This window comes from Protopterus annectens, chromosome 7.part0 (genome assembly GCF_019279795.1).
Source record: "Protopterus annectens isolate FY-2018-M chromosome 7.part0, PAN1.0, whole genome shotgun sequence".
Lineage (NCBI taxonomy): Eukaryota > Metazoa > Chordata > Ceratodontiformes > Protopteridae > Protopterus > Protopterus annectens.
In genome coordinates, this window is record NC_056739.1 from 1,446,093,733 (window position 1) to 1,446,120,071 (window position 26,339).

At 37.8% G+C, this 26,339-nt stretch overlaps 1 protein-coding gene across 2 annotated transcripts in view; it reads left to right on the forward strand.

Moving 5' to 3' along the window:
* The window catches only part of CNTN4 (contactin 4), a 3,809,844-nt gene that overhangs the window by 2,328,751 nt on the left and 1,454,754 nt on the right, over positions 1 to 26,339 (forward strand). For both annotated transcript variants that reach the window (XM_044078010.1, XM_044078011.1), the window contains exon 7: positions 20,804 to 21,007. In XM_044078010.1, the coding sequence (XP_043933945.1) occupies positions 20,804 to 21,007 (204 nt within the window). The remainder of the gene's footprint in view (positions 1 to 20,803; positions 21,008 to 26,339) is intronic.

The window sequence follows — 26,339 nt, forward strand, 5'->3', positions numbered from 1 at the left end:
CACTGGTAAGTACTAGGCTAGCTATCCTTGTGTACTAACTAACCAGGTTGGGGGGATCATCATTCATAAAACTACTGAGAAATTTGCCCCTACTTGTACCCTGTTGTAGAACAGAGTGTGTGTAGTAACTTTAAGAAGCATTTCAAAGTGTAGGCATGTGCATATAAATAGACAGCATGTGCAGGCAGCAGTGCCATTTTGAGAGAATAGCCAGAGTGTTAATATGTATGAGTGCAGTAGTCAATCTGTTTATAAGTTTATTTAAGTTTTCATTACTAAGCCTCAATCCTGATGTGTTTGTATATAATAAAACTGCTTGAACTGAACCCACGCATGTCCGTCTGTTTTATCCTGACCGGACAAGTGACACCTATGTTCTACTTGCTGCTAAGGGAGGAATGCCTTTGTCTGAATAACCTGAGGCTCTCATATACTCCCTTACAGGGCCATACATGTTTGAGAATGGACCAAAATTTATCCCAAGCCAGGCAACTACATGACACTCCTACACTTTTAACAACTGTGTCACCACAGGGCACAGTGCACTTCCCCCATGTAAGTGCACTTCCCATTGCACTCGCAGTGAAGGTTAGTGCTTGTGCAGCTTTTAGGCTGAAAGCCCACTTTAGGGCCCTTTGTGTCAACATCCCCCTTTACAGTCATGGCCTCCATGGTATTCTCTCTTTCTCCTTAGGGTAGACAAGCCCATCCTCTCCATGGCTGCCCCTACAGATGCATAAGTTGCTAATTGCACCTTTGTCACATGTACTTTAATCATGGGAACTGACTTACTAACATGGTGCAGTTTGCATTAATGATGACTTTGTCTTAGAGAGTCTCCATGCATATATATGTGCATAGATCATTTGAAACAAAGCCTTGTACCTACTGCCAGCTTAATATATATAAAATATATATATATATATATATATATATATATATATATATATATATATGTGTGTGTGTGTGTGTGTGTGTGTGTGTGTGTACATTTTCCTAATATGTACATCCTTTCAGTATATACACATTTGGAGGAGTGCCATGCGTATTCATGAAGAGCTTGTGCACTAAGGGTGCAAATTGTCCTGAAAAGAGTTTGTATTCAAACAAGTAAAGTAAGACATTTTTAGAAGAACTCCTAGTTTCATGTACTTGTATAATCTAATTGTATGATAAGATGAGAAGGACTCATGTCTTATTGCTGTGTCATACCATAACAAACACTTGATAATTAGTGAGAGTATAGTGATACTGTCAAGACTAACTTTGCCATGGGAGGGTAACAGAAGCTGTGCAAATGGCTTTGACAGAAAACATCTGAGGGAATCTAAAACTAATTAAAATAATTAATCTGAGTCAACAGACATTCAGAGTATATCTCTAATACTAGACAGCCAAGCCATCTTAACAACTCTGACTTGCACAGTGATACAGAATGACCAAACTATCTGTTAAACACCATATAACAAATCCACCTCTGGTTTAGCAACCCTGTCCCTCACAGATAAGGGAAACATACAAGTGTTCCAACATACCCTTGTTCTGTGTTACTCATATGCAAAATACAACAGCTAAAAACTACCATGGAAGTAAGACTGGCCTTCTTAAGATCCTTATAAATTAATAGCCTAGTAAGTATCTATGAACAAATGAATGACAGAAAGCTGGGGATTTTGGGTACAACCCCACTAGCAACTCTCTGCTATAGAAATAGTGTAGAAACAAAGCACAGAGGATCAGGACATAGAATAATAATTATCAAAGCATAAATAAGAAATTAGTACGAAGAAAGAAATAAAAATGTGGTTCAAGCAAACCACAAATGTGTATGTCATGTATTAATGTGCATCAGCTAGAAGTCATAAATGACAGCTGATTGGAAATTATTATATTGTATCTTCTAGCATAGCACAGATGTGTAAACAACCATACCTCCTAAGTGTAGCATTTCCTGCCACCAAAATATGGTGAGACTGATAAAGGCATGACACAGTGTATGCGCAGGTAGTACAACTCTATAAATAAACCATATTTCCAGCTTGTGCTTGCCACTGTTTTACTGAAAACAGCTGTTTTTTGAGTGACCACAAAACATAACAGAAGCCAGTATAGTTTGTGAGGAATATGTAAGGATAAGCTTGGTTCCTGGATTCGAATCTTTTAACTCATAGGTAGCTATTTGTATGCACTGTGCAAACTGCAACAGTGTACTCTGTCTCAGGCAGCAAGGTGTAGCTATGTGAAGCTGCATGCTGTAACATGGATCTCTGGCTGATCATAAACCTCTCATTTCTTCAAATAACATCCATTGAAAATATATAGTCAGTATTGCACATCATTAACTATAACGTAAAAATCATTGCTTTTTAAGGGTTGAGCCCCAGTGAGCCTAATAAAACACCCTCATCTCTAAATATACTGAGAGCATTCTACCTCATAGGTGAGGAGAAACATCTTTACCCATAATGCTCCACGATCTCAGTCTTTTACATTGCCTTTTCTCAACAACACATGAAATCAATTAATCTAGTTTGATGATTACAGTTTCATCACAAACGGGTACAGTGATTGACAAGCAGCCCCTGTAGCACAGCAATTATTAACATGCACTAATTGCAAGAATAAAGAGCAACACTACAGATTAACAGCCACTACATCATTTTACAGTACACAAATGACAGTATTTCAATCACAATCTGTTTAAGACAAAAATTTACGTGATGCAATCCCATTTTAGTCATTCCTTCAACAAACACTATAAAAAAAGACTGACTTAGTGATTTTTATTTCTATTCCTACTCTTTATAAATAGCGGCTTAGAGAAGTATCCCATCAGATTGAATGTCACCATTGTAAACATGCTACATCATGGTCATATATTTGAATCTCCATCTCTCTGTGTGACTATTAGGGAAACAAACATGTTTTTTTTTTAAATATATTCATATTCTTTTGAGGAGAAGGTCTCTGGCATTAAGGTGATCAGCTGAGGGGTTATGTAAGTGTGAAAGAAGAGTTTCATCTGGTTTGCCTTAACTCTTCTTACTGGTACAGATATGGTATTTTGTACAATGCACATGTACTAGCACTTACATGTAGGTTCACTTTAAAATACTCACTCATATATGTATTTGGGGGATGTATTGTAATCATACCTCTGAACCTCATAAGGCAAGAAATCTGGACAAACCCCAAGAAAAAAGGGGGTGCAAAGGCCAAAAAAAAATAGTGACATATTTTAACTATTGTTCTTATAAACCAATAAAGTTGCTAGAGTAACAGGGTTTGTTTTAATATACATTTTCTAAAGGATTTGAAGTCAGAAACTCAAGTGTATGTCATTATTTAGTCACTTCACTTCTCTGATCACCCCAGTGATTTGACAGAAAACTTCAAATTTTATGAAAAACAGACCAAAAATATGAGCCAAAATATGGACATTCTGCAAAAATCTGGACAGTTGAGAGGTATGTTTTACAAATTAGTTCATTACTGAGCCCAAATGTATTGCAGGTCTGCAGCTGGAGGTACTGCTGTGGAAAGGGTTACTTTCTCATTCCAAATGAGGAAATACAGATGTCCTTTGACTGCCCATTTTTTTTCTTTTGTGGTATTGAAGATCAACCCTTTGCTACACAGTCTGTTAAATCTGCTTCATACAAGGTAAAAAGGCCTGGAATGACCAGGAAGACCACTAGGCAGAAACTAATAAGAATGTATTCATATTATTTTATAATAATTCATAGGCAAGAATAATTGTACCTTATATAAATGACTATAAGTATTTCATTTACAACCTGTTTAAACCAAAAAGTGACATGTGATGCAATCCCATGTTACTCATCCCTTCAAAACACCTATCCAGTTTTTGGGGTGTGAAAATTAAACTCTGTACTTTTTGCCTGTAAGGTTAACACCTTAACCTTTATGCCAAGCCCCAACTCGATAATTAAGCTAAAATGTAGAACATGCTGGAAAATGTTGGACAAGGTTACTTACATAGTAGTTAGGAAGCTTCTAACATGATTTAGGGTCCCTGATCTGAGGGTGGTAATCAAACAAAAATGTATAGACTCCACTTCGAAAGGCTAACATGCACTCAGTCTTCCAGTGGTCAAAAATAGAATGATACCCTGAGATTCTGCATTTTTTTCTTTCAAGCCGCACTGATATATATCCAAATAAAGCAGTTGGAGAAATGGAACAAGAAGATCAGAGACTACATCTCGGCCTACACAAGCTGAGAGACGTAGCTATCATGCATTATCCAGACCAAACCCTTGTCATTCAAGCCATACCATACCTAAAGATATCTTAGGTTTTAATTTGAGGTTAGATGTCTTATTGTGATAAGGACCTGTAATATCCATATAGAAGTTAGAACATGTCTTTTCCTTGGTACCTAGTGTGCTGGTGTCTTTTGGCTGTTATTGAGAGACCAGAAAGTCTCTGAGAACTGTGCTCATAAGCACACGTGATATTAAATTAGAGTGCTAGTCATAGGTCTGTAGCATAAGTTAAATTCATAAATGTCTCACAGTATGCCAGCTGAATATATAGTATAGAATGAACAGAAAATAGACTGGAAGAATATATCAGCAAGTAGCTTTTTATGGACCTGTACTTTCAGATTGTTTAATGTTCTTCTCTTTACAGTAGGATGAACTTGCTTTCTGCAAGAAGTTTAATAAATGGCTTAGAATATGGAGCCATTTGCAGAAAATAAAGCCATTGTCTAATTTAACAAACTTAAGGAAAAATACAATTTAAAGATGGGTTTTTCTTTTGTACCCAAACTTGACTTTGCATATTGCCTGTATGAAATAAGTGAGACTATTTTTTTCTGATTCCTGTCAGTGTGAAGATAAGGGAACATACAAGGACATTCATGGATACTTTCACATCAGACATAGAGTAGAGTATGTAGTGGATGAGGAATAGAAGTAAATATCCTAACTTCTCCAGCTATATCAACCTCTTCACCCACCTGTTGTTTACATGCCTAGAAATGTCTGCAGACTGCATTCTTGATACCATCTAGATTCATACATCTGTCTCCTCAGACACCAACAGTTTGGTGAAGATGTTTAGATGCAACAAAACATATATTTTGTTCTTCTTCATAAATGCTCTAATTGTGGGCAGATTTGGAAGGTGCTTGTTAGTCCATTTCAAGGTAGGAACTTATTTTCACTGATGAACTATTTCCGTCTCAATAGCTGAAATTATTTTTTTTATTTATTTATACTTTGTTGAACAAGTTGGTTTTACTAGACCAGTAGACTCTTTACAGGAGAAACTTGAGGTGGTAATTATACTACTAGAAGAAATTTGGCCAAGGCATTGGGAACCTCCCCATTGCTTTGGCGCTGCTAGACAGTGTTTGGGGGGGGGGAGCTCCTGCAGCAAGAAGGAAGAGGCCTAAGAGAAGAAGTAGCATATGGAAGGAAAGAAAAGTTATGGAGAGTTTGAAGTGGAGGATGAGAACCTGAGAAAACAATTCTCATTACGGAGCTTCAGAATGTAAATAAAGATCCCAGTATGGTGGATGATACAAACGAGCAGTTTAGCTAGCTGTCTTATTGGACAAGGAAGTATGCAAATCTCTAAGAGTGTTGCAGATAACAGAACTAGCATCAAAGGGACTTACAGATGATATTCTGTCAAAAATAATGTTAAACTAGTTCATCAGGATGATCCAGTTGACAGTTCTGCTGTTTGTGGGTGAGGTGGCAGATCTTTTTTTTGGAAGTGATGACAATGGTAATATGGAGAAGGAACCAGATGATGTGATGTAGCAGCAGGAAATACAGCAGTTAGAACTTATACAGCAGTTACAGAAAGTAAAAGAGGAAAGTAGCAACAAACTAAGAATGTGCCTGGTTTTGTGGCAACAGACAATGTAGTCACTAAGACATATGCAGCAGTGACAGCAGGGAAGAAGGAGGCCAGCAACAAACTAAGTAAAACTGAAGAGAAGACCACTTTTGAGAATAAGAACCAAAATGAAACTAATAGACAGATAAATTGTAAGGGACAATTTGGCAACTGTTCTGCATTTTCAAACTCAAGAAATTCAGTCTTGTATACATATCTGGACAGAGATTTTTTGTAACTTAAAATTTGAAACGGAAGGCCTGATAATGAAATTTATGTGTAAAAAAAGCATTTTTCCATGGAGCAAATATATATCGTCTGCTAGTATCTTAAATGTTAAAAAAGTTACTTTGCTATTTAGAACAGATGAACTGGAAGAAAAATACTTTAAAAATGCATACAGGGTTTGTGGAAAACTTTTGATTATACTGTAAAAGATGGGAATGAGAGAAATATATGGAATGGAAGGTAGAGTTTGGAAGATGTTTTGAGATGTGAAATAAATTATTGTGAAACAGCCGCCAAGTGTTATTTTTGGCTGATCATAGAGGGACATGTTGGTCAGCCTAAATCATGTTTTTTTTTTTGTTGGTGACATTTCTCTTTTATGTAATGATTGAAATAAAGTACAATATAACCAGAGGAGAGAGAAAGAGCATACAGCAAAAAGGTTTGCATCTGAATGCAGATAGTGTAAAAAAGGGGCACTTTTGGATGGATTTTCAAGAGCAAACAATAAACAATGAAAAATAAGGGGAAAGGAAGAAAATATACATGAAGAAGGACAAAAAGTGCCTAGGAACTAAGAAGGTAAACTAAGTGAAAAAGAAACTGTAGGAGAACAAATATATATATGTATATATATATATATATATATATATATATATATATGTATATATATGAAGGGGAAACAGGAGAGAGAAAGAGCATGAAGGAAGAAATGTCAGGAGAATGCACTGAAACTAATATTTTTTTTTAAGTTCTAGCCAGTGAAAAATCTGATGCTGGGGATCAAGGATTATTTGTACATAATCCCAGGAAAAAATATTCAAATGGGAAACAGTAAAAGTAATAAAAATAATATTTAAAATCTTTCCCCTAAACTTAAAACGAATGAAAAGCAACAATTTTAGAGTACCTTCCGTAAATGTGAACAGCAGTATTAACATTGCAAGAAGGATAGGGATACTGGAATGGTGTGCTAAACAGGATGTAAGATTGTGGGGTGGGAATATCGTATGGAACTTAGGACGCGAAAGTTGTTATGTAGTGACTGTGCTGTGTAAACAAACAAAAAAATAAGGAAAGTGAGAATCTGTGAAGTTTAACATGAAAATTATAAAATTAGGTACTTTGATTGTGATTTAAGGGGAAAATGTACAAAAAATACTAGTGTGATAAAATTAGCTATATGAAGCAAAAGTCAATGGACATTTTAGAAGAGGGGGTACTTGGATCTGAAATTAATTATTTTCTATTATTGGATAGCTTGAAGTAGCAAATGGTGATACATACACAATTGTTTTTTCAGATTATTTAGCAAAATGAAGGAGGTAATGGAAGAAGGGGAGTATATTAAAAGAGGAAAGGGAATAAAATGAATAAACAAGAAATTATGGAATGAAACTGGAGAGTGGGAACTATTGCAGTTATGGAAGGACCATATAACCATGAAGGACTTTTATAAAAACTGGTTTGAATGGTGGATTTAATTTAAAAGGAAATACAAAGTGTTTTAATATAATGACATGATCACATAAGAAAGGAAGAGAAAATGAAAAATGTATAGGAATGTGTTAGAGAATTAAGAAAATAGTACAAGCGAGTATTACAGTATGGAAAATATATAAAATAAGCTGAGAGAATAATAAGGAAATACTATTTAGGCAGAGAAAGGAAGGTTGTTTATGTATATTTGCATAAAATAATAAATGTGATTATTAGAAAAATGAGGGAAATTAAAATGTAAAAGGACAGGTAAAAAGAACATCATAACAAATTAAGACGGAAAATAAGAGCGAGAGAAAAAGAATGAAAAGTAAAAAAAATAAACAGAATGAGTTAAGGAAGAATTTGAAAAAATACTATAAGTGAATTAAGTGAAGTTCTTTGAAAGTAAATGTTGATGCAGTATTTGGCCTAGATGGTATAGGAGATAGTATTACTTAGCTTAAGATTGCTGTTTTCACTGTTTAGCAAGTTTCTTTGTTGTTTCTACTGTTTAAGGAATTAGTGTTTTTTTTTCACTGTTTTAAAGCTATCTGTTCTGCCTGCTCTGGTTTTCTTGCTAAGCAGTACTTAATTAACTGATCTGTTAACTGTTTAAATCATTCTTTAGAGCCTCCTGTCTGATTTCCTGCTATTTTAAACAATTTTTCAGTGTCTCACTGCTATTTTATGCTGTGTTAAATATTCTCTAGTGTTTCCTGTTGAAACTAGGGCAACTAGTATCTGTGGCATAGTCTAGATCCAGGCCTGTTGCTTCTGGAAATGATTGTCGTGGTTTGTTTGTTTACCAGGCCATCTTGGATTGGAAGGGGCCTATCTGCACTTTTGTGAGAGAAGTATGTTGACTGGAACCGGACTGGTAAAGGGAGGATGGTCTAGAGCTTGGAATAAGCATCCTCATTGGTCCTTTTGAATTTTGTTAAGAGTTTTTTTTTCTTGTTTGAATGCTGTGCAGTACTGCTCACTACTGTGCAATTGTGTGCCAAAGCCAGATAGTTAAAGTCAACAAATTTTCCCTTAAAACCCAAGCAGAAATATCCATTCCTGGAGCTCCTCCATGATAATTTCTTAAAAGCCACCCCTAGTGACAACAGTCTTCAACTTAGCATTATGTACAGTTGAACTACCCTTGAGTCTCCTGCCAGCTTTGTTAACTAGGGTGTCTTGAGGCAGTCTAGCAATTGCCTCAGGTACATAGACAACCCTCCATTAACAACACAATCTAGTACAAAGTGCAAGAGATGTATTTGCACCAAGAATCTAGAATCCATGCTCACTCTTACTCAAAACAGTAACACGCAGAAGGTTGTCCACGCACCTATATATTCACATAGTACCACTACTCATACACATACCACTATGATTACACACAGTACACATCAAGCATGTAAATCCATGTACATGGAGGTTCTCTTGAAAAACTTACCAAAACATCACAGACCTCCAAAACACAAGTCTGCTATAGCTAACACAGTCTCTACAGCACCCATGACACATAGCAACACCAGTGCCTCACCCACAAAGCCTGTAAGGCATTGCACTTAAAATCCAAGTTTTCTTGTCATTGGAGACTCAATAGTGAGACACACACATATCCCAACAGACCAGATTGGACAAGAAGAAAGTCATGGTCAGCTGCCTGTCCAGTGTCAGGATGCACCAAATCATGCATGCACTCAGGTGTCTCAGCAACAAGTACCATTATGACTGTGTCATAGTTCATGTTGGTCTGAATGATCTGACACATATCTCACTGGACAATATACAGAGAGACATGTTCCAGCTCCCTGAGTATGTGTCCCAGGCAGGTAGGTCCCTAGCCTTGAGCAGCATACTACCCTCACCTAGAATGATGCAACAATATAAATAAAAAAATATTGATTTCAATAATTGAGTAAGTTTCTGGTGCCATTCCAAGGGATCCATTTCCTGTCTGCCTGATAAGTCATGACTGACAAACCTCTTTGCTTTGCCAGAGATGGTTTGCACGTGGCACCCATAGGCTTTCGGCTACTAGCAAAGGCTCTTGCCTCCCACATAGAGCATTTTTAGGCAAGGTCTCAAAAACATTACCGATGTGAAATTAATCAATCAGAACAAAACAAGAATCATGCTGCTAAATGCCAGGAGCTTAAACCAAAAAATGCACTCCCTGGAAGCAATGCTGTCACTAGAATATGTAGATGTCTGTGCAGTCACAGAAACCTGTTCAAGACTTCAGCGAGTACCCTGGCCCTGCAAGGCTACAATGCCTTCCATACCTTTAGACTGCAAAATGAACTTGTTAAAAACAAAGGATGCAGTGTTTCAATCTATATTAGAGATAAATTCACCTCACATCTAGTTAGACGGGATAACTTCATGACATTAATCCAGGTCCATGATACGGTCTGTAAGATCCCCATTCAAGTCCTAGCCAGTTACAGATCCCACACCATGGGTCATGACACCCATAAAGCCTCCGTAAGCAAACTGAAAACAATCCAAATTTTCCCAAAACAGTGGTTATGGGGGATTTCAGTTATCCCAACATCAGCTGCAAAACCTACTTGACTTTGTGAATTCAAATGCCCGGGAGCAAATTGTCCATACACCAACAAGAGGAACAAGCATTCTAGATATAGTCCTTACCAACATGTCAAACAGGTGCACTGCTGCAGTGGTTGGACCCTCATTAGTTAACACTGACCACAAATCCGTCACCTTTGAATTGACATTAACACCAGAACTCACAAAGGGTGAAATCAAACAAAAAACTTCACCAAGGCAAACTATACCCTCCTAGATGAATGTATAAATGCATTCCAAGCCCCACCCCAAGCTGCAAGTGGTAACTATGATGAAGCTTACATTATAGCCCTTTAATCACTTGCATAAGTGTACAAACTCAACTGTACCAGATAAAATCAAAGCCAGAGCCCCAAGTAAAATCAAGCTACCATGATGGACTTCCAGCATCAACAAACTACAATAAATGCAAAAAGTTGCTGTCTAAAACACAAAGACAAGGAACCAACAATGGAAAAGCATCCTCCTCAGCCTTAACAGGCAAATAAGAGAACTTGTCAAATCATCTTGTCAAATCATCCAAGAGCCCCTTTGAGAAAAACCTAGCAATACTGCCAAGGATAACCATAAGGCCTTTTACAGCTATATATGTAACATAATAATAAGGACAAGCATGTGCATAACTGATGGCTAGCTGTATCACACACACGCGTCTCATTATGGACCTCATAAATAAAGACATAGGTGACCTCCAAACCCTGGATCCCACCCAATTTGGCATCGTCAAGGGCAGATCTTGCCTGTTAAATCTGGTGGATTTCTTTGAAAGTGTGAGCAAGCCATTGATGAGGACAGATCTGTGCACACTGCATACCTCGACTTGGCAAAGACTTTAAACACAATCCCACATTCAGGCATTATCAATAAACTTAGCAAACTGAATGTAAACTCCTTCATTGTAAGATGAGTTGCCAACTGGCTCAAAAACTGGACACACACTATCAAATTGGGTGACTCCACATCAACCAGCAGACCTGTTACCAGTAGGGTGCCATAGGGATCAGTGCTGGGCCCCCTACTATTTGGTATATACTTCTCAGAAGTTCAGGTCAAAACTAAAGGGTTGTGACTGACCAAGTTTGCAGATGACTGCAAACTAGGTTCAGTCGTTGAATCCTCAAATTATGTCAGTATACTCCAGGAGGGTCTCTCACAAACCAGCAACTGGGATATTAGTCACGGTCTCAAACTGAATGCAAAGAAATGGCAATGGTATTATCATTCCTTTTGACCCAAACAATATCCCTTCACACTATCAAATCAGCAACCATACCCTCAGTACCCATGAATTGTTAAGGGACCTGGGATCACAGGTTGACTGCGACCTTAACTTCAACCATCACATGGCTCCCATTGTAAGGAAAGCTTTCCACATAGCTTGCTTAATTAGTAATGGCATCACCTCCAGAGCAAAAGAAGTTATAACCCCCTTATACTCTGCATTTATCAGGCCCATAATTGAGTACAATGCTCCATTTGGTATGTACCGTACTAAGTATCTGCAACAATTAGAGAGACCTCAAAAGTTTCAACCAAAGATGATTAACGGCCTCCAGTATGTGCCTTACATGGACCGACTAAAGTCCCTGTCTGTATACTCCGTATTGTATAGACTTCTTAGGGGAGACTTATGCCTGGCCTACAGAGCAATCCTTGAAGCCAAATGAACAATAATCATAAATGTTCTCACCCTTACCATCACATTCTGCTGCTCACACAATACCACTTAACTTTAAAGCATGGAGAATAAAATCCTAAATTAGTTTGGCTTGATAACATTAGACAAAACCGTTGTATCTCCCAATAACAAAATAACTGGATCCCTATCTCAGACATAGCCTCCATTTTTCTTTGCACCCTCATTTTCAAAATTCTTCAAGAGAGATGTTGTCCTTCAATTCCTAATAAACTAAGAAATTAAAACAAAGAGTGAGAAGGTCACACACAAAAAACAATTAGTGAAAACTAAATGAAAACTCCAGCCAACCTATAACTTCCTCTGAGTGACCACTCAAACCTCTTGTATCAGAGAAATAGAAGGCAAAACTATCTCCTTGGTATAAGTGATGATCAGCAATATCTTAGGGCTTCTTTCACTTCCTGTATCTGTGAAAGAGTTTTCTGTATAATTGCTAGTGCCATGGGGAACAATATTCTACAACACTTAAAAAAAAGTTTAACATTTTTTTCTGTTCACAAAGTCACCAAAAGAGTGTGTTACTAAATTCTTGTAAATGCTTTTATGATAATGGCTGACCTCCAAAAAATCTGTTACTGCATGGAACAGTCAACACCTGTTTATGTATTTCAGTCACAATGTACAATCTTTACTTTTTCCACTTCTCTTTGTCAGCAGGAGTTATAGTCTATATAAATTCTATTAAAGTTGGATCCCCTTACTACTGCAGGGTCATAGGGATTTTTACTGGTCATTATTATATGTTCGGGTGGTGCTGGTTTAGACCAAAACAAAGTGGTTGGCGGTGGGGTGGAGCCCCGAAGGATTACCGCTGTTGGAATAGTTTATAAGTTATGACATTATATTAAGAAATTATATCATTTAATTTTTTTATTTAATTTATGGCATAGTATAATGCCTGTTTATAATTGTTTAATATCTTCTGCAGTTCCCTGGTTACTGCGCGGCGACGCAGCCAGTACATCAGAATTGTATACCAACGGAGAGAGCAAGAGGCGAATGCTTTTTTTTAAGCAAGTTGTTGTAAATGGGTATAATGATATATTACAGCTTTTTTTTAAGCAAAGCAACGGAGAATGTCTGTGCTTTATTTGTAACTGTCTAACGCCATTTTAATATTTTAAATAGCTTAAAAACTAAAAAAAACTAACGCTAACGGTGCTTTTTCCGTTGTTTTTTTTTTTCAAATTATCTGTTAAATGGGTTTGTATATGTATATTTGTTTTAAAATAAGCAACGGAGATTTACGCTGTTTATTTATTGTTATCGTTCGTGTTCTCGCCAAACCCAACCCATTTAACATACAGTGTTTAAAATCGAAAGTTATATTAATGGAAAAAGTCCGGGCGACGACCTTTTCCATTAGTATAACTAATTCGATTTACAACGGGCATGCTGGCCAATCAGCGTGCACGTTTTGGAATAATAATGGGGGGTCATGGTATAATATGTCTTAAATCATTGTTTCCCAGCATACCTTGCCTTTCATACACATTTCAGTTCCAGTGTTGATATATTTACTTCTATTGCTTGCTGTAGCTTTTCCTAATTTCTTGATTGTATAATCATTTAACTGTTAATCACTGCTTCATTCTCATTATTGTACATTCACTTCCATATTGTTATGTTAATATTACATGGCTCGAATCTTGTTTTGATTGCACCTACATGTTCCTTATGTTTGTTGATTTCCTGTAATACATTGTTGAATTTCTGTCCACATGGCCCAGGACACACCTGAAAAGTGGTTGAGGACCAGTGTATCTTCCCAGTTTAAGAATAAAAAAATAAAAATAAGTAAATATATAACATAAGAGACTACAGAGGGCAAAATCAGACTGAGATTGTTGCAGACTTTGCCTGCCTACACCCTATGTACATGCTGCTGAAACAGTCTTTGCCTCCCTACATCCTATGTACATCCTGCTGAAGTAGTTGTTTTGTATACTGTTTACAATGCAGTTATTCCATAAAGATAAGAGTAAATCCACAGACATGTCATCTTAAATAGTTTATGAATTTTACTAGTTGCTTGTGCTTGTCATGTCATAACTAATGGTTACAGTGAGTAGTAGATCATAGTTAGTCTGTGTAGAAAATGATATTATCTAGTGTAATAACAAAAATAAGGAACTGTAATCTTCAAGCAATTTATTGAAAATAATTTATGCAAGCAAAGGGCAGGAATAATTTCTAAAATCTAACCATACTGAGAAATGTTTGTTTTAGCATTCAGTGCTTTTTTTATTTACAGATATATCTTCCTCTTTAAGTCTTGCCAATTATTTGTCAGCATCTGCTGAAAATGTTAATAATGAATATGTAATCAAAATAAATAAAGCACATCAAATATTAAATAGGAAGTAGTGAATTATTGTTAAACAAGGGTCTGCATTATCAACAATAGGCACAGATGGGGGCAAGATATCATAATGCATGGATTCATGTTTGATTGGGTGGAATCACATTGCTAAAAACACACATTAGTATGAATAAAAATTCACATGAATAAAAGTCAGATTAATAAATGAATGTGTGTGTGTGTGTGTGTGTGTGTGTGTGTGTGTGTGTGTGTGTGTGTGTGTGTGTGTGTGTGTGTATATATATATATATATATATATATATATATATATATATATATATATATATATAGATAGATATGGGTCTACTGCTCTACATCGAAAATACACTTCTTTGAAATAGAGCAGTAGACCGTACATTTTAGCAAAAGTCCACATAAACCAAAGTGCACTTTCGCTGAAGTCTAGTTCCCCGGGCTACGCAAAAAAAAAAGAAAAAACACTAAAACATGTGCCCCCCCACACCCTCCCCACCTAAATATACCAACTCTGAGAATGCACTACAGCGTGGAAAAGGGAATATTCCCATTCCACACTGCAGTGTGACTGCCAAAGTCAATGTTTGAAGTTTCACTACTTCGAACAAGTGGACTCGGTGAAGTGGGGTTCGAAATAGTGAAACTTCTAACATATTTATGGATCCCATATATATATATATATATATATATATATATATATATATATATATATATCTATATATATATATATATATATATATATATATATATATATATATGTGTGTGTGTGTGTGTATGCATCTATGCATATAAAACTTGAAATATACAGACAAAATAGATATAATCAGATAATACAGCCTGAAATATGTTGAAGTTAAACTTACACAGATTCCTGTTTAGCTTTAAGTATCAGTTTTAGAGAGGCTATGCCATTTAGCCTTGGGATGACATGAGGCCTGAATCCATTTTAGTGCTACTGTCTCAGTCCTAAGGATTATGTTGTCACCGCTTATGTTCTCAAATAGAACTTCTAAAATCAAAAACTTTGTATTTTTAAACATAATTTTTTAAACGTATAGTTACAAAGTTTTATCATAATATGCTATAACAATTATTTTAAGTATTTTTTTTTTGTTACTTCTCCTTTAACCAAATTGACTTTTAATTGCCTATTAACTTAGACATGTGACTTTTATATTGAATTTAAACCACACACTTGCCTTTGTTAGCTGATTTATGCACCTGAGGAAGCTCTCTGGGTGAAAGTTTTTACTTGTGTATCTGGCAATTGCTTGGAATCATTAAAGGACTTCAGTTCACTTTGTGCACCTGGAAAATCATTTGGAATTTTTATAGGTTCATAGGTTGGTACTAGGCTATCAGCCCTTGGGCCTATACAAGCCTAGCCATAACAATTCCGTGGCTATATCTTCCCACATTATTTACTTCCCTGGACCCCTGTCTAGCAGGGTGATTGACGTGATCCCCAGGGTGAATTTCCTTTCTCCCATCCAATCGTCAAGGTTCCTCTTGAAGAGGCCAAAGAGGCACTTTGCATGACATGTATGAGCAATCTATTCCAGAGTCTGGGGAGTCACTGGGTCAGGAACTTATCCCTCCAGCATGTTTTGTTTATTGTGATGACAAGGTTTAGATCCCTGAAGCGTGTGGCTTAGAAGGATTGGGATTTCTTTAAGTGTAGCATGTCCAACAGCATATCACCTCTGAGTAGACGATATGCGACAGAGTATAGCTGGAGTTTTTTAAGGTGGTCAGCTTAGGGCATCTGCTTTAGGCCTGTGATTCTTTTAGTGAGGTATTTTTGCGGCCTTTCCAGTTGTTGCAAATGTCTTGAGAGGTACATACCAAACGGGGCATTGTATTCTATAATGGGTCTAATGAGGGATTAGTACAGTGGGACAATGACCTCCTTTTTTCTGGATGAAAAGCCCTTAGTGATGAGGTGTGCCACATAGAAGGATTTCCTGACTGTTGTGGTGATGTGGTTATCGAAGGTGAGACCACTGTCCACCTGTGTCCCTAAGTCTCTTATCACACTTTCGATGTTTAGTGTACTGCCACCTATATGGTAATTCACGGGTACATGTTTTTTCCCAAAGGGGATAACTATACATTTCTTGACATTGAGCTTGAGCCCATGGCTCTGGCACCAAGCATCTGTTTCTGTAAGGCCCTTTTGTAGAGTATCCACATCATTTGGGGATTCAATAATGGCTCCCAGTTTGCAGTCATCTGCGAACTTTGTTAGCCAGAGTCCCTTAGTGTTGGCCTGTACTTCAGAGAACTAGATGTCAAACAACAGCTGTCCCAGGACTGAACCCTGAGGTACTCCACTTGTCACTTGTCTGGAGCTGGATTTGGAGTCGGCTACTTTTACATTGTGGGATCAGTAAGCCAGTTAGCAGCCCATTGGGTGACATAGGGATTAATGCCCAGCTTAGTAAGTTTATCTATGATTCCAGAGTGGGGGATGGTGTCAAAGGCCTTGGCAAGGTCTAGATAGGCTGTGTGGAACACCTTACCCTTGTTCATGGCTCTGGAGACTGATTCAAAGAAGTCAGTCAGGTTCAGGAGACAAGATCAGCCCTTCACGAACCCAAACTGGGTGGGTTACAGTGTTTGAAGGTTGCCAATGTCTTTGTTTATAAGTTCCATGATAATACGCTCCATGGCCTTGCAGATAAGGCTCGTAAGACTTATGGGACGGTAGTTTCTGGGATCCAAGGTGGATCCCCCCCTTCTGGAGTGGGATAACTGTATCTCTGCGCCACTCAGTGGGCATGAAACTTGAGGTGAGGCTATGATTAAACATGACACGTAGGTGAGGTGCCAGTTCATATTGTAGTTCATGTAGTACTCAGCCCGGGATGTCATCTGGTCCCATGGAGGCTGTATTCTTAGTTTGGAGAGTGCGTTTTTTACCTGTGTGGCCATTAGGACCAGAATTTGGCAATCTTCCAGTATTGAGATGGGCCATTCAGGGGGTGAGAGGGGGGTGAAGTTGGCACTGAATCAATCTGCCAGGATATTGGCAATATCCTTGGGATCAGTATATTTAATGCCATTCTGTTGTAGCTCAGAGCAGATCTGAGCATTGCCATTTAGATCCTTGACATAGTTATAGAATGCCTTGTGGTTGTCTTTGGGATCTTTGGCAATTTTATTTTTGTAACTAGCTTTGGAGGATTTTATGATGGATTTCAGTTTTTTACTGAGGCTGGTAAGGGAGTTTTTTGCATCCTTGGATTTTCCTCTTTTCTGCAACAGTTTTTTCCTTTTGTTGTAAAGTTTGTTTATGGCAGGGAACCACCAGATTGGCTTCCTTTTTTGGATGAGAGCATCTTGGTTCTATTTGGATTGCCACGATTCATGTATGAGTGGATGTGCTCGTACAGTAACTTAGTGTAGGATTCAGCAGTTGAACTTTCAGTTCACGTCTGCGTGGGTGTCATGAAGTTTGTCACTTCTGACTTGAGCAGCATGAAGTTGGCTTTGGAGAAGTTTTTTTTATGGAGGTTTCCTTACTGGGGGGTGGGGGTGGGATTTGGATGTTAAGGGTGATTAGCTTATGGTCAGACCTGACTAACGAGGTGGTGGCCATAGGTGTGGAGCATCAATTTCCCATGTTGGTAATGACTAGGTCTAGGATATTGGAGCCCCTGGTGGGACAATGGATTAGTTGATCCAGGGCATTGGAATTTATGAATTCCAAGAACCATTGGGCAAAGGTGTTGGTACATGAGTAGCTTTCCCAGTTAATGGCAGGGTAGTTAAAATCACCCAGTTATTAGGATGTTTGGTTCTATCTTAATATTTTCCAGTATGTTTAGAAAGGTGTAGTGAGAATCTTGGGGTATGGTGGTGGATCTGTAGCAAGCTACAATTTGGATTGCAGTCTTACCTAGTGTTAGTTGCACCTGGAGAATTTCAGACACATTGTGTTGGGCAACTAGCCTGGTGGTGTGAATATCCTTGGTGAATATTGCCACTCCTCCTTCTTTAGTGTTTCGGTCCTGGTTTGGTGGCCGAAAAATGTTGGTAAGAGTTGTAGCCTGGTATTGCAGGGGTGCTCTCTGGAGCCTTGAACCAGGTCTCAGTTACTGCACAGATATCAATGTTCTCCATTTTTAGGAGTGTCTTGAGAGAGTGCATTTTGAGGTTTAGACTTCTAGCATTGAGTAGCATTACCTTCAGATTTTGCATGCTTGTACCTGTTACGGTGGTGGTTTTGTCCTTTGAACTTTGCCTAAAAAGGCATTATAGGGGTGGCAAGAGCCTTAGCCAGTAACCTGAATCCAAGGGGTGACAGGTACAGACCATGTTTGGCAAAGCATTGTGGTCTGTCGATCATGTTGTCCCAGGCAGTCAAATACTGTATCCCCTTTGAATGACACCAGAAGCTTAGCCAATTGTTGAAGTCAATCATTTTGTCCTTATATTGTGGTATCATTCTGGGTGATGGCAGGATGCTACACAGGGCTAGGGTCATACCTGCCTGGGCCACATGATCTGAGAGCTCTTCCATGTCTCTTTTCATGTAGTCCAGGGAGGTACGTCTCAACTCATTCACTCCAACATGGGCAATGACAGAGTCATATTTGTAGTTGTTGTGGAGTGACTTCAGTGCATGTGTTATGTGGTGGATCCTGGCACCCGACAGGCAGCTGACTGTAATTTTCTCCTTGTTCAACCTGGTGAGTGGGACATCAGTGTGCCAGACTATAGAGTCACCTATGACTAAAGTGTTGGGTACGTTGTCTTGCCATAGGGGCTGTTGCTGGGTGGCACACTGGTGTTGTGAACTATGTGACACTTTGGTTGTGATTGGTGTTTGTTTGTGTTTCAGCTTCAGAGGTCCTTGTTGCTCGGGCAGGTTCCAGTTACGGGCCTCTGCATATGTAGATTTAGTGTTGCTATATGTGGGTGTTGGTGGTGTGGGTTCAGAAGGGCTATGTGTGCTTGAGGTGTAGTGTGGGTGTTAACCTTCTCCTCTTGACTGTCTAGCACAATCTTGGGTGGAGAGGGCTTTGCTTCCATTTTGGCTATGTAAGTGCATCTCTCACAGGTTGTAGTGTAAGGTGGTAGGAGGAGATGGTTGTCTGTGTACATGCGGCAGTTGCTGCATTGCCTCAGTATGCCCAGATTCACCAGGTGGACAGGAGAAATCACTGGAAGCTGACCCTTGGACATGCCTGGTTTGGTGCTTTTTTTTTTTTTTTTTGTAAAGTACAAAAGCTGTTTTCCCTTACCTTAACAAGGTACTTTGCAGTTATAGGCTGTTTAGTGCCTATGATTAATTTCTCCTTATTAACAAGGAGAGTTGAGTGCTTGTATCAGTTTAAGGCTTCCTAGTGCTATCCAGCAGGTATTAGAGCAAGTGCTAGTCACAGGGATGCTTAAAGGTAAGATGAAAAAAAATGCACACTGCAGTGTGCACTAGAAAAGTTAGTTGTGAATGTAGGTAACTTAAGTTTTACCTGTTTAAAACGTTAAGGTTTTGTGGAGAGTTACTATTTTTAAAACAGAAAGATGGATAGAAAGGGGTGGTCACTTTTGTATTCTGGTACTATGGAATACAGTAGGATGGCCAATAAATTTAAATAGTTGAAGGGGAGGGATTTAAAAAATGATGATTCTGTGATTGCTCACACAAGCCAGTGAAAGCAGAGAGAAAATGAGGTATATGGTCAGATTAACATAAGAGGCAGGCAACTAGAAAGATAGTGATATTTAACAAGACAACTGTAACTGAGTGGGAGGGTGGGAAAAAATTCTGCCCGACTCAGAAGAGACAGAGCTGTGGTCTGTTTTGAAGTTTTAACATGCGGTTAAAGCAGAATGCAAATAAAACACAATGTAAAGAAAACAAATCACAGTATTCAAAATATAAAAAGGCAATAAAGTAATATAAAATACAACAAATAAAGGCAAACTAACCTTTCCTTCACAGCAAAGTGCAGCAGAGTCTGGATGAGCCTTTCTGGTAAAGCTCTGTAATGTTTTATTTTACCCCTTAAATAGAAGGTTTAGTTCCTAGCTCCACCCCCTCAGTTCACAAATGATTAACCTTAAGTGACCTCTTCTATCTTATGAATGAGTCCTTAATTGATCAGTTCTAATTTCTGCCTGACTCAGAAGAGACAGAGCTGTTGACTCTTTTGAAGTTATAATATGCAGTTAAAGCAGAATGCAAGTAAAACACAAGGTAAAGAAAACAAACCACAGTATTCAAACATAAAAAGGCAATAAAGCAATACAAACTACAACAAATAAAAGCAAACTAACATTTCCTTCACAGCAAAGTGTAGCAGAGTCTGGATGAGCCTTTCTGGTATGTCTGGATGAGCCTTTCTGGTAAAGGATTTTAGCTCACTCTGCCCTGGTTTCCAGTGAATCCTTTTTTCATTTTGGACTCAGCTGGAGTATCACTGGATTTGCTTGTGTGGTAATTCACTCATATTTTTTTTTCTTTATAATACATTCAGAAGACTAAATTGCACTCACAATTGCATGTAAGAGTGAGTAGAATGTAATCTAGTAAAATGGTACGATAACTAATTTACATTAACCAACCTGTCTGTTTTGCATTTTAGAACTGTCTTATGCGTGGATCTTCAATGAATATCCAGTATTTGTTCAACAAGATAGTCGGCGCTTTGTTTCTCAAGAAACAGGAAACTTGTATATAGCAAAAATGGAACGATCGGATGTTGGCAATTACACATGTGTGGTGACAAATACTGTAACAAGCTACAAGGTTATGGGACCAACTACTCCGCTGGTTCTAAGAAATGATGGTAAGAGGCCTGTTAAAGTTATTGCAGAACTAACACAAATAGCATACAAGGCACAACTAACAATAAAAATCTGAAGCAGCAATGCATGAAGAATGTTGCAGAATGAGCTTAATTTGCTAAAGCTGAATATTTTCAACATTTGCACTTTATTAAAATTCAATAATGGAATTGATATTTATGATAGTACCTTTCTCTGTCTGCAAATAATAGGCATTTTTGATGGACTATTTTGAAAAGTGAGACGTATATCTTTGTACCATGATACTTCAAGTTACTACACTGTCATTTTTGTCTTCAAAGTCACTTTGCACTGCAGTAAATTGAAGTTGTTTAGAATAATCCCTTCCAAAGCCTATCCTTTGTCTTGTAAATTGTGATTTCACACTCACGTAATTATTTTCCTAAACTATTATTGCTGAAAAAAATAAGCTCAGAGAACTTCCTTCTTATGTAACCCCTGTGGTGAAGGGTATTGGGGATAGGGTTACAATCTGTCCCACTTCGTGAGGGACAATCCCTCTTTGGGCAGTTATGTCCTGCAAAAAAATTATTAAAATGGCAAATGTCCTGAGATTTTAGGACAAAGTTATTTCCTATATTTTATGTAATAGTTGCATAAAACAGTTATTCTGTATCTGAAACACCTAAATGTTATACGAAACAGAATAAGCAACTAAATGCTACAAGAATAAGCTTTTATTTAGGAAAAAAAGTGAAGTTTTGTCCTTTGTACTGGCCGTGGGTATTTTTTAGCCTGCAAAATCTGATGTCTGTACCAAAAATGTCCCACTTTGGGCATTTGACAAGGTGAAAAACCTAATTGGGGATCAGAGATCAAATATCACACCATCCATCCTTTGTCAAAATGAGAGGTTTTATCTTATCCAAAATCCCAATATCTAATGAAAGCAACAGGGCTTTCTGGGTATCTGACACCGCAAGCAGTGAAACCCAAATTATAGTCACTGTAGAAGATACAGAACCTCCTGCCAGGGCTTCGGTCTTTACCTCTGCATATCACTAATTTATTTTAACTGTTGCACTCATATTTTTCAAATTATCCTTTTGCCCTTTTACAGTTTGCGATTGGATATTATATAAGTTCAAAAATCTCCTTCCTCACTTAAATGCTTAGCTGACTTTTTTGCCTTTACTAGCAACCTCAAGTATTTCTTCCAAAAGCTCCCTAAAAAGGATAGACTAAGCCATTGTACTTGATGTTTTACAAAATAAACTTTATTTCTTATAAATATGCCTCATTAATCTACATTTTTTAAAGATCTCCATGTTTTGCTTCTATAACCTTCAACCTGTTTACTGGGCCCATGAGAGATGGTTGAAATAGCCCTGCTTCAATTTCACTACCCATTTTAAAGTTTTCCAATATGTATCAAAGCCATGTCTATTTATTCTGTCAGAGTAAATAAATATGAGACTGAGGACCATTTACAAAGATAATGGACTACAACCTCCCCTCCCATGCATTCCTTCTTATCATTTTGGCACTGGGGTGCTAGGAGGAACCAAGTACATTTCTGTTTCCAGCTATGGAGCTAACCCAAGGAAAGGCTATCCACAGATGTCAGATAATAATACAAAATGGAAGATGCAACTCATTCCCTCCAGTACAGCTCTTTTGTGTATGCACCTTTAACTCCCAGTGGGTGTGGCTTGAGCCTTTAAAGAATGAAGTTATCACCTTATAGTTAAACAAATATTCATATATCTGGAACTGGAAGTGTTAAAAGAAATTATAAATGGGAAACTATTTAGGATAAATGAATCTTTACATTAAAACATTAAACTAAATGAATGCCACTAAACTGGATTTTATAAGTCAAAATAAAAGCCATGAATATTAATTTTGTAATGTTGTATAAATAGATTATGATATTATAATAACTATTCAATCAAGACACATACAGCCAGCATGATTTTCTTCATGCAACTGTGAGCTTTCATATGAGGCTATGCAGTTCTGTATGTGTTACCTGAATATTGAGATATTTAGAGAAGTATTACATTTCTTACAAGACAAACAGTGTGCAAATAATATTCAATATCTGTTTAGCTGCATTACAAAGAGGTCAAATATCAATGCAATTCTGTTTGCCATCTTGTATGCTTATAGATGAAATCTTTTTATACATTCGTGGTTTTGAAATTATTACTGCAAATATGAGCAAGCAATATTTGATGACTAGAGGTGCAGTAGGAGGTAACTACAGAAATGCCCGGAGGTGCACTCAGCTGTTAATAATAAATTCGGATAGCATGTGTGGCAACAGGCAATGATGCAGTCTTGTCTTGTTACACAGTATAAAGGGGCCTCAGAGTATAAAAAAGGATCCCATTTTTCACAGAATTTAGTGAACCTGTAATTATCTCTTCTAACTCACTAGGCAAACTGAGTAAATCAGAGCATTAAACAGATTCAGCCAGTTATCTTGGTCAAAGGTACACCTTAAGCCTATCCCTCACCATAACAAGATAGTCATCTTATTCTGCACTGTCTCTGATATACTTCAGACCGTTCATAAATTATATTTTGTGTTCTTGCCATCTGGTCACTCCTAATCACCACCAAGATTAATTAATATGTACAGCTCATCTCATATTGTAAACTTAGAGTCAGCAATCAGCTATGTTATTAGCTTGTAGTTTGAGTTGGTCATCAAATAGCAATGAGGATGTGAGATAATGGTATCCAGAGGATGTCTACAAGAAAGAGAGAAATCTGGATCCTTACCATGAAAGTCCATATCAGCAGAACTGTGACCATCACTACATTCCTCCTACACAGATACAACTGCTGTGGCAGCCCATTTATACTGGATTCCAACACATTTTTAAGGGATCCTTGGGCTTGAACAGATTCATCCATATTGAAAGGACTGACAGTTGGGCAGCTATAAGCGAATCTCCCATCCTGATCCGTTTATCAGGGTTCAAGCTACAAGATTCTAAAAAGCATTTGAAAATGGACAAAAATTCAGAAGTCTGTGAAAGACTCTTCCTGTACTGAGCATTTAAAAACTGTTACCCATTTTGTCATTTTCAGACTAGTCACCCACGTCAACTTCCATTTAATCTCTTTAAACGTTTTATCATATCTTTTATTCCTTACATCTTACCACACATATCTAAAAGAATCTCCTCCTTACTCTAATGCAACTCCCAAACCTATCAGCACTAGCCTACATCAATTTTATATCTCTTCTGCTATTTTCAGTTCTTGCCCCATTGACTAAGATCCTTACATATTACTACCTTACCACCACTCCCCTCACCTTCCCAACAATATGACAGGGACATTACAACACTTTTGAAAATTATTATCTACATAGCCTCCACGCTATCTTGCTGTGGAGACATCCGTCCAAATCCCGGTCCATCAGCTTCTTCAAACACCCCCACCACTCAGATTCCCAACCACCCCATCAAGCTACTTCATCTCCCTAGAAAAGCAACCAATTTAACATAACTATTAGAAGCATCTCTAAAAATTCACAACCTGCATGCCTATCTATCTCTATACACTCCATACATAGTTGTTATAACAAAGACATGGCTTAAAGCACACATCACAGATAATGAAATTATACCACCAGGATACAACATTCTAAGGAAGGATAGGACTGACAGAATAGGTGGTGGTATTGCCTTACTTTACAAAAATCACCTTACAGTAGAGACTTTAAATAAAAATCTCCCTAACCTGGGCAAAGCAGAAACACTTCTTGCTCAACTAAAAGTCAACTTAAACAAGCTAATAAATATAGTCAGATGCTATATACCATCCAGAAACAATATAGCCACCTTTGAAAACCTACTCCACTGGTCCTGCACATCACTTCTGCATGAAACCATCATCCTGGGTGATTTTAACAAGGATTGGCTTACATGCAGCTCTCATCCTGCCATAAATCACATCAATATTCATGGCTTTACACAAACCATCCAAACTCCTACCAGATCTAACAAGGCTACTAAAGGGGAATCAATCCTTGACTGGATACTAACTAAAAGACCACTTCACCCCTGTAATGCAGGTTGCCTCCCTGATGGCCTAAGTAACCATCTAATAACCTTTCTTCTTAGACAGCATTCCCATTGCAACAAAGGAACCATCTGTCAACTAATTAGAAATAAAAAAATAAAATAAATAACCCCAACAACTTTATTACAGACCTAAGACAATGTAATTGGACACCTTTAAAACATCTTGACCTAAAGGAGGCCGTCAAACTCTTTAATTCCAGCTTTCTAAATATCCTGAAGTGACATGCCCCTCCAAGAACTATCAGAATCAAAGCTAACAGCACACCTTGGCTAAGTAAAGAAACCAGATCCTGCCTCAAAACCAGGGAGAAAGCCTGGGACCACTGGCACAAAGTCAAGTCCCAAGCCACTATACAAACCTATCAGGAGCTCAGGAATAAAGCTAAAAAACTAGTAAAACATGACAAAACAAACTGTTACCATAATCTACAAATAAAGCATAACAACAATCCTCAAAAGTTCTGGGCAGCCATTAACAAAATTGTCTTGCCAGGTAAAAGTAGTACTCCCACCCCTACCACAGAAAACACATCTGAGACTGTAGCCGCACAATTTAACAATTTTTTTCCTAGCACCATTCTTACTCTATCCAATCAACAAAATATCTGTAATTACCCCCCATAGAAGCCTGTAAATCACATATTAACACCAACTCATTCCATTTCCAACCTGTCTCTATTTATAAGATTAGAAAATACCTTAAAAAACTCAAGCCCACAACACTAGCATCTGACAATTACCAGCAGAATTCTTGCAAATAGCAGCTCATGCCATTGCCTTCATAATATCCATTCTTATTAACAGATCCCTAACTGAAGCCTTTCTCCCCGAAATCTGGAAAATTTCACGTATTGTCCCTCTACATAAAGGAGAGAATTCTACAGCATTTACAAACTATCGTCCAATAGCTATTCTATCCTTTATAGCCAAAATCCTGGAGAGATGTATACATACTCAAATTATGGACTACTTGCATACCCACAAACTCCTATCAGTCACTCAACATGGTTTTCGTCCCTTTCACAGTACCACCACAGCTCTTATGTCCTTCACCAATACAGTAAACAACCACAGCAACAATAGCAAATTTGTATTGGCTATTCCTAGACCTGTCAAAAGTCTTTGACATGGTTAGACATAGTACGCTTATTAAAACTCTTTCTGATATAGGCCTTAGCGAATCCTCCTTAGCTTGGTTTCAAGGTTATCTAGCCAGTCGCCAACAAGCAATATTGCGGCAGCATAAACTCTCACCACTGCTTCCAGTCAC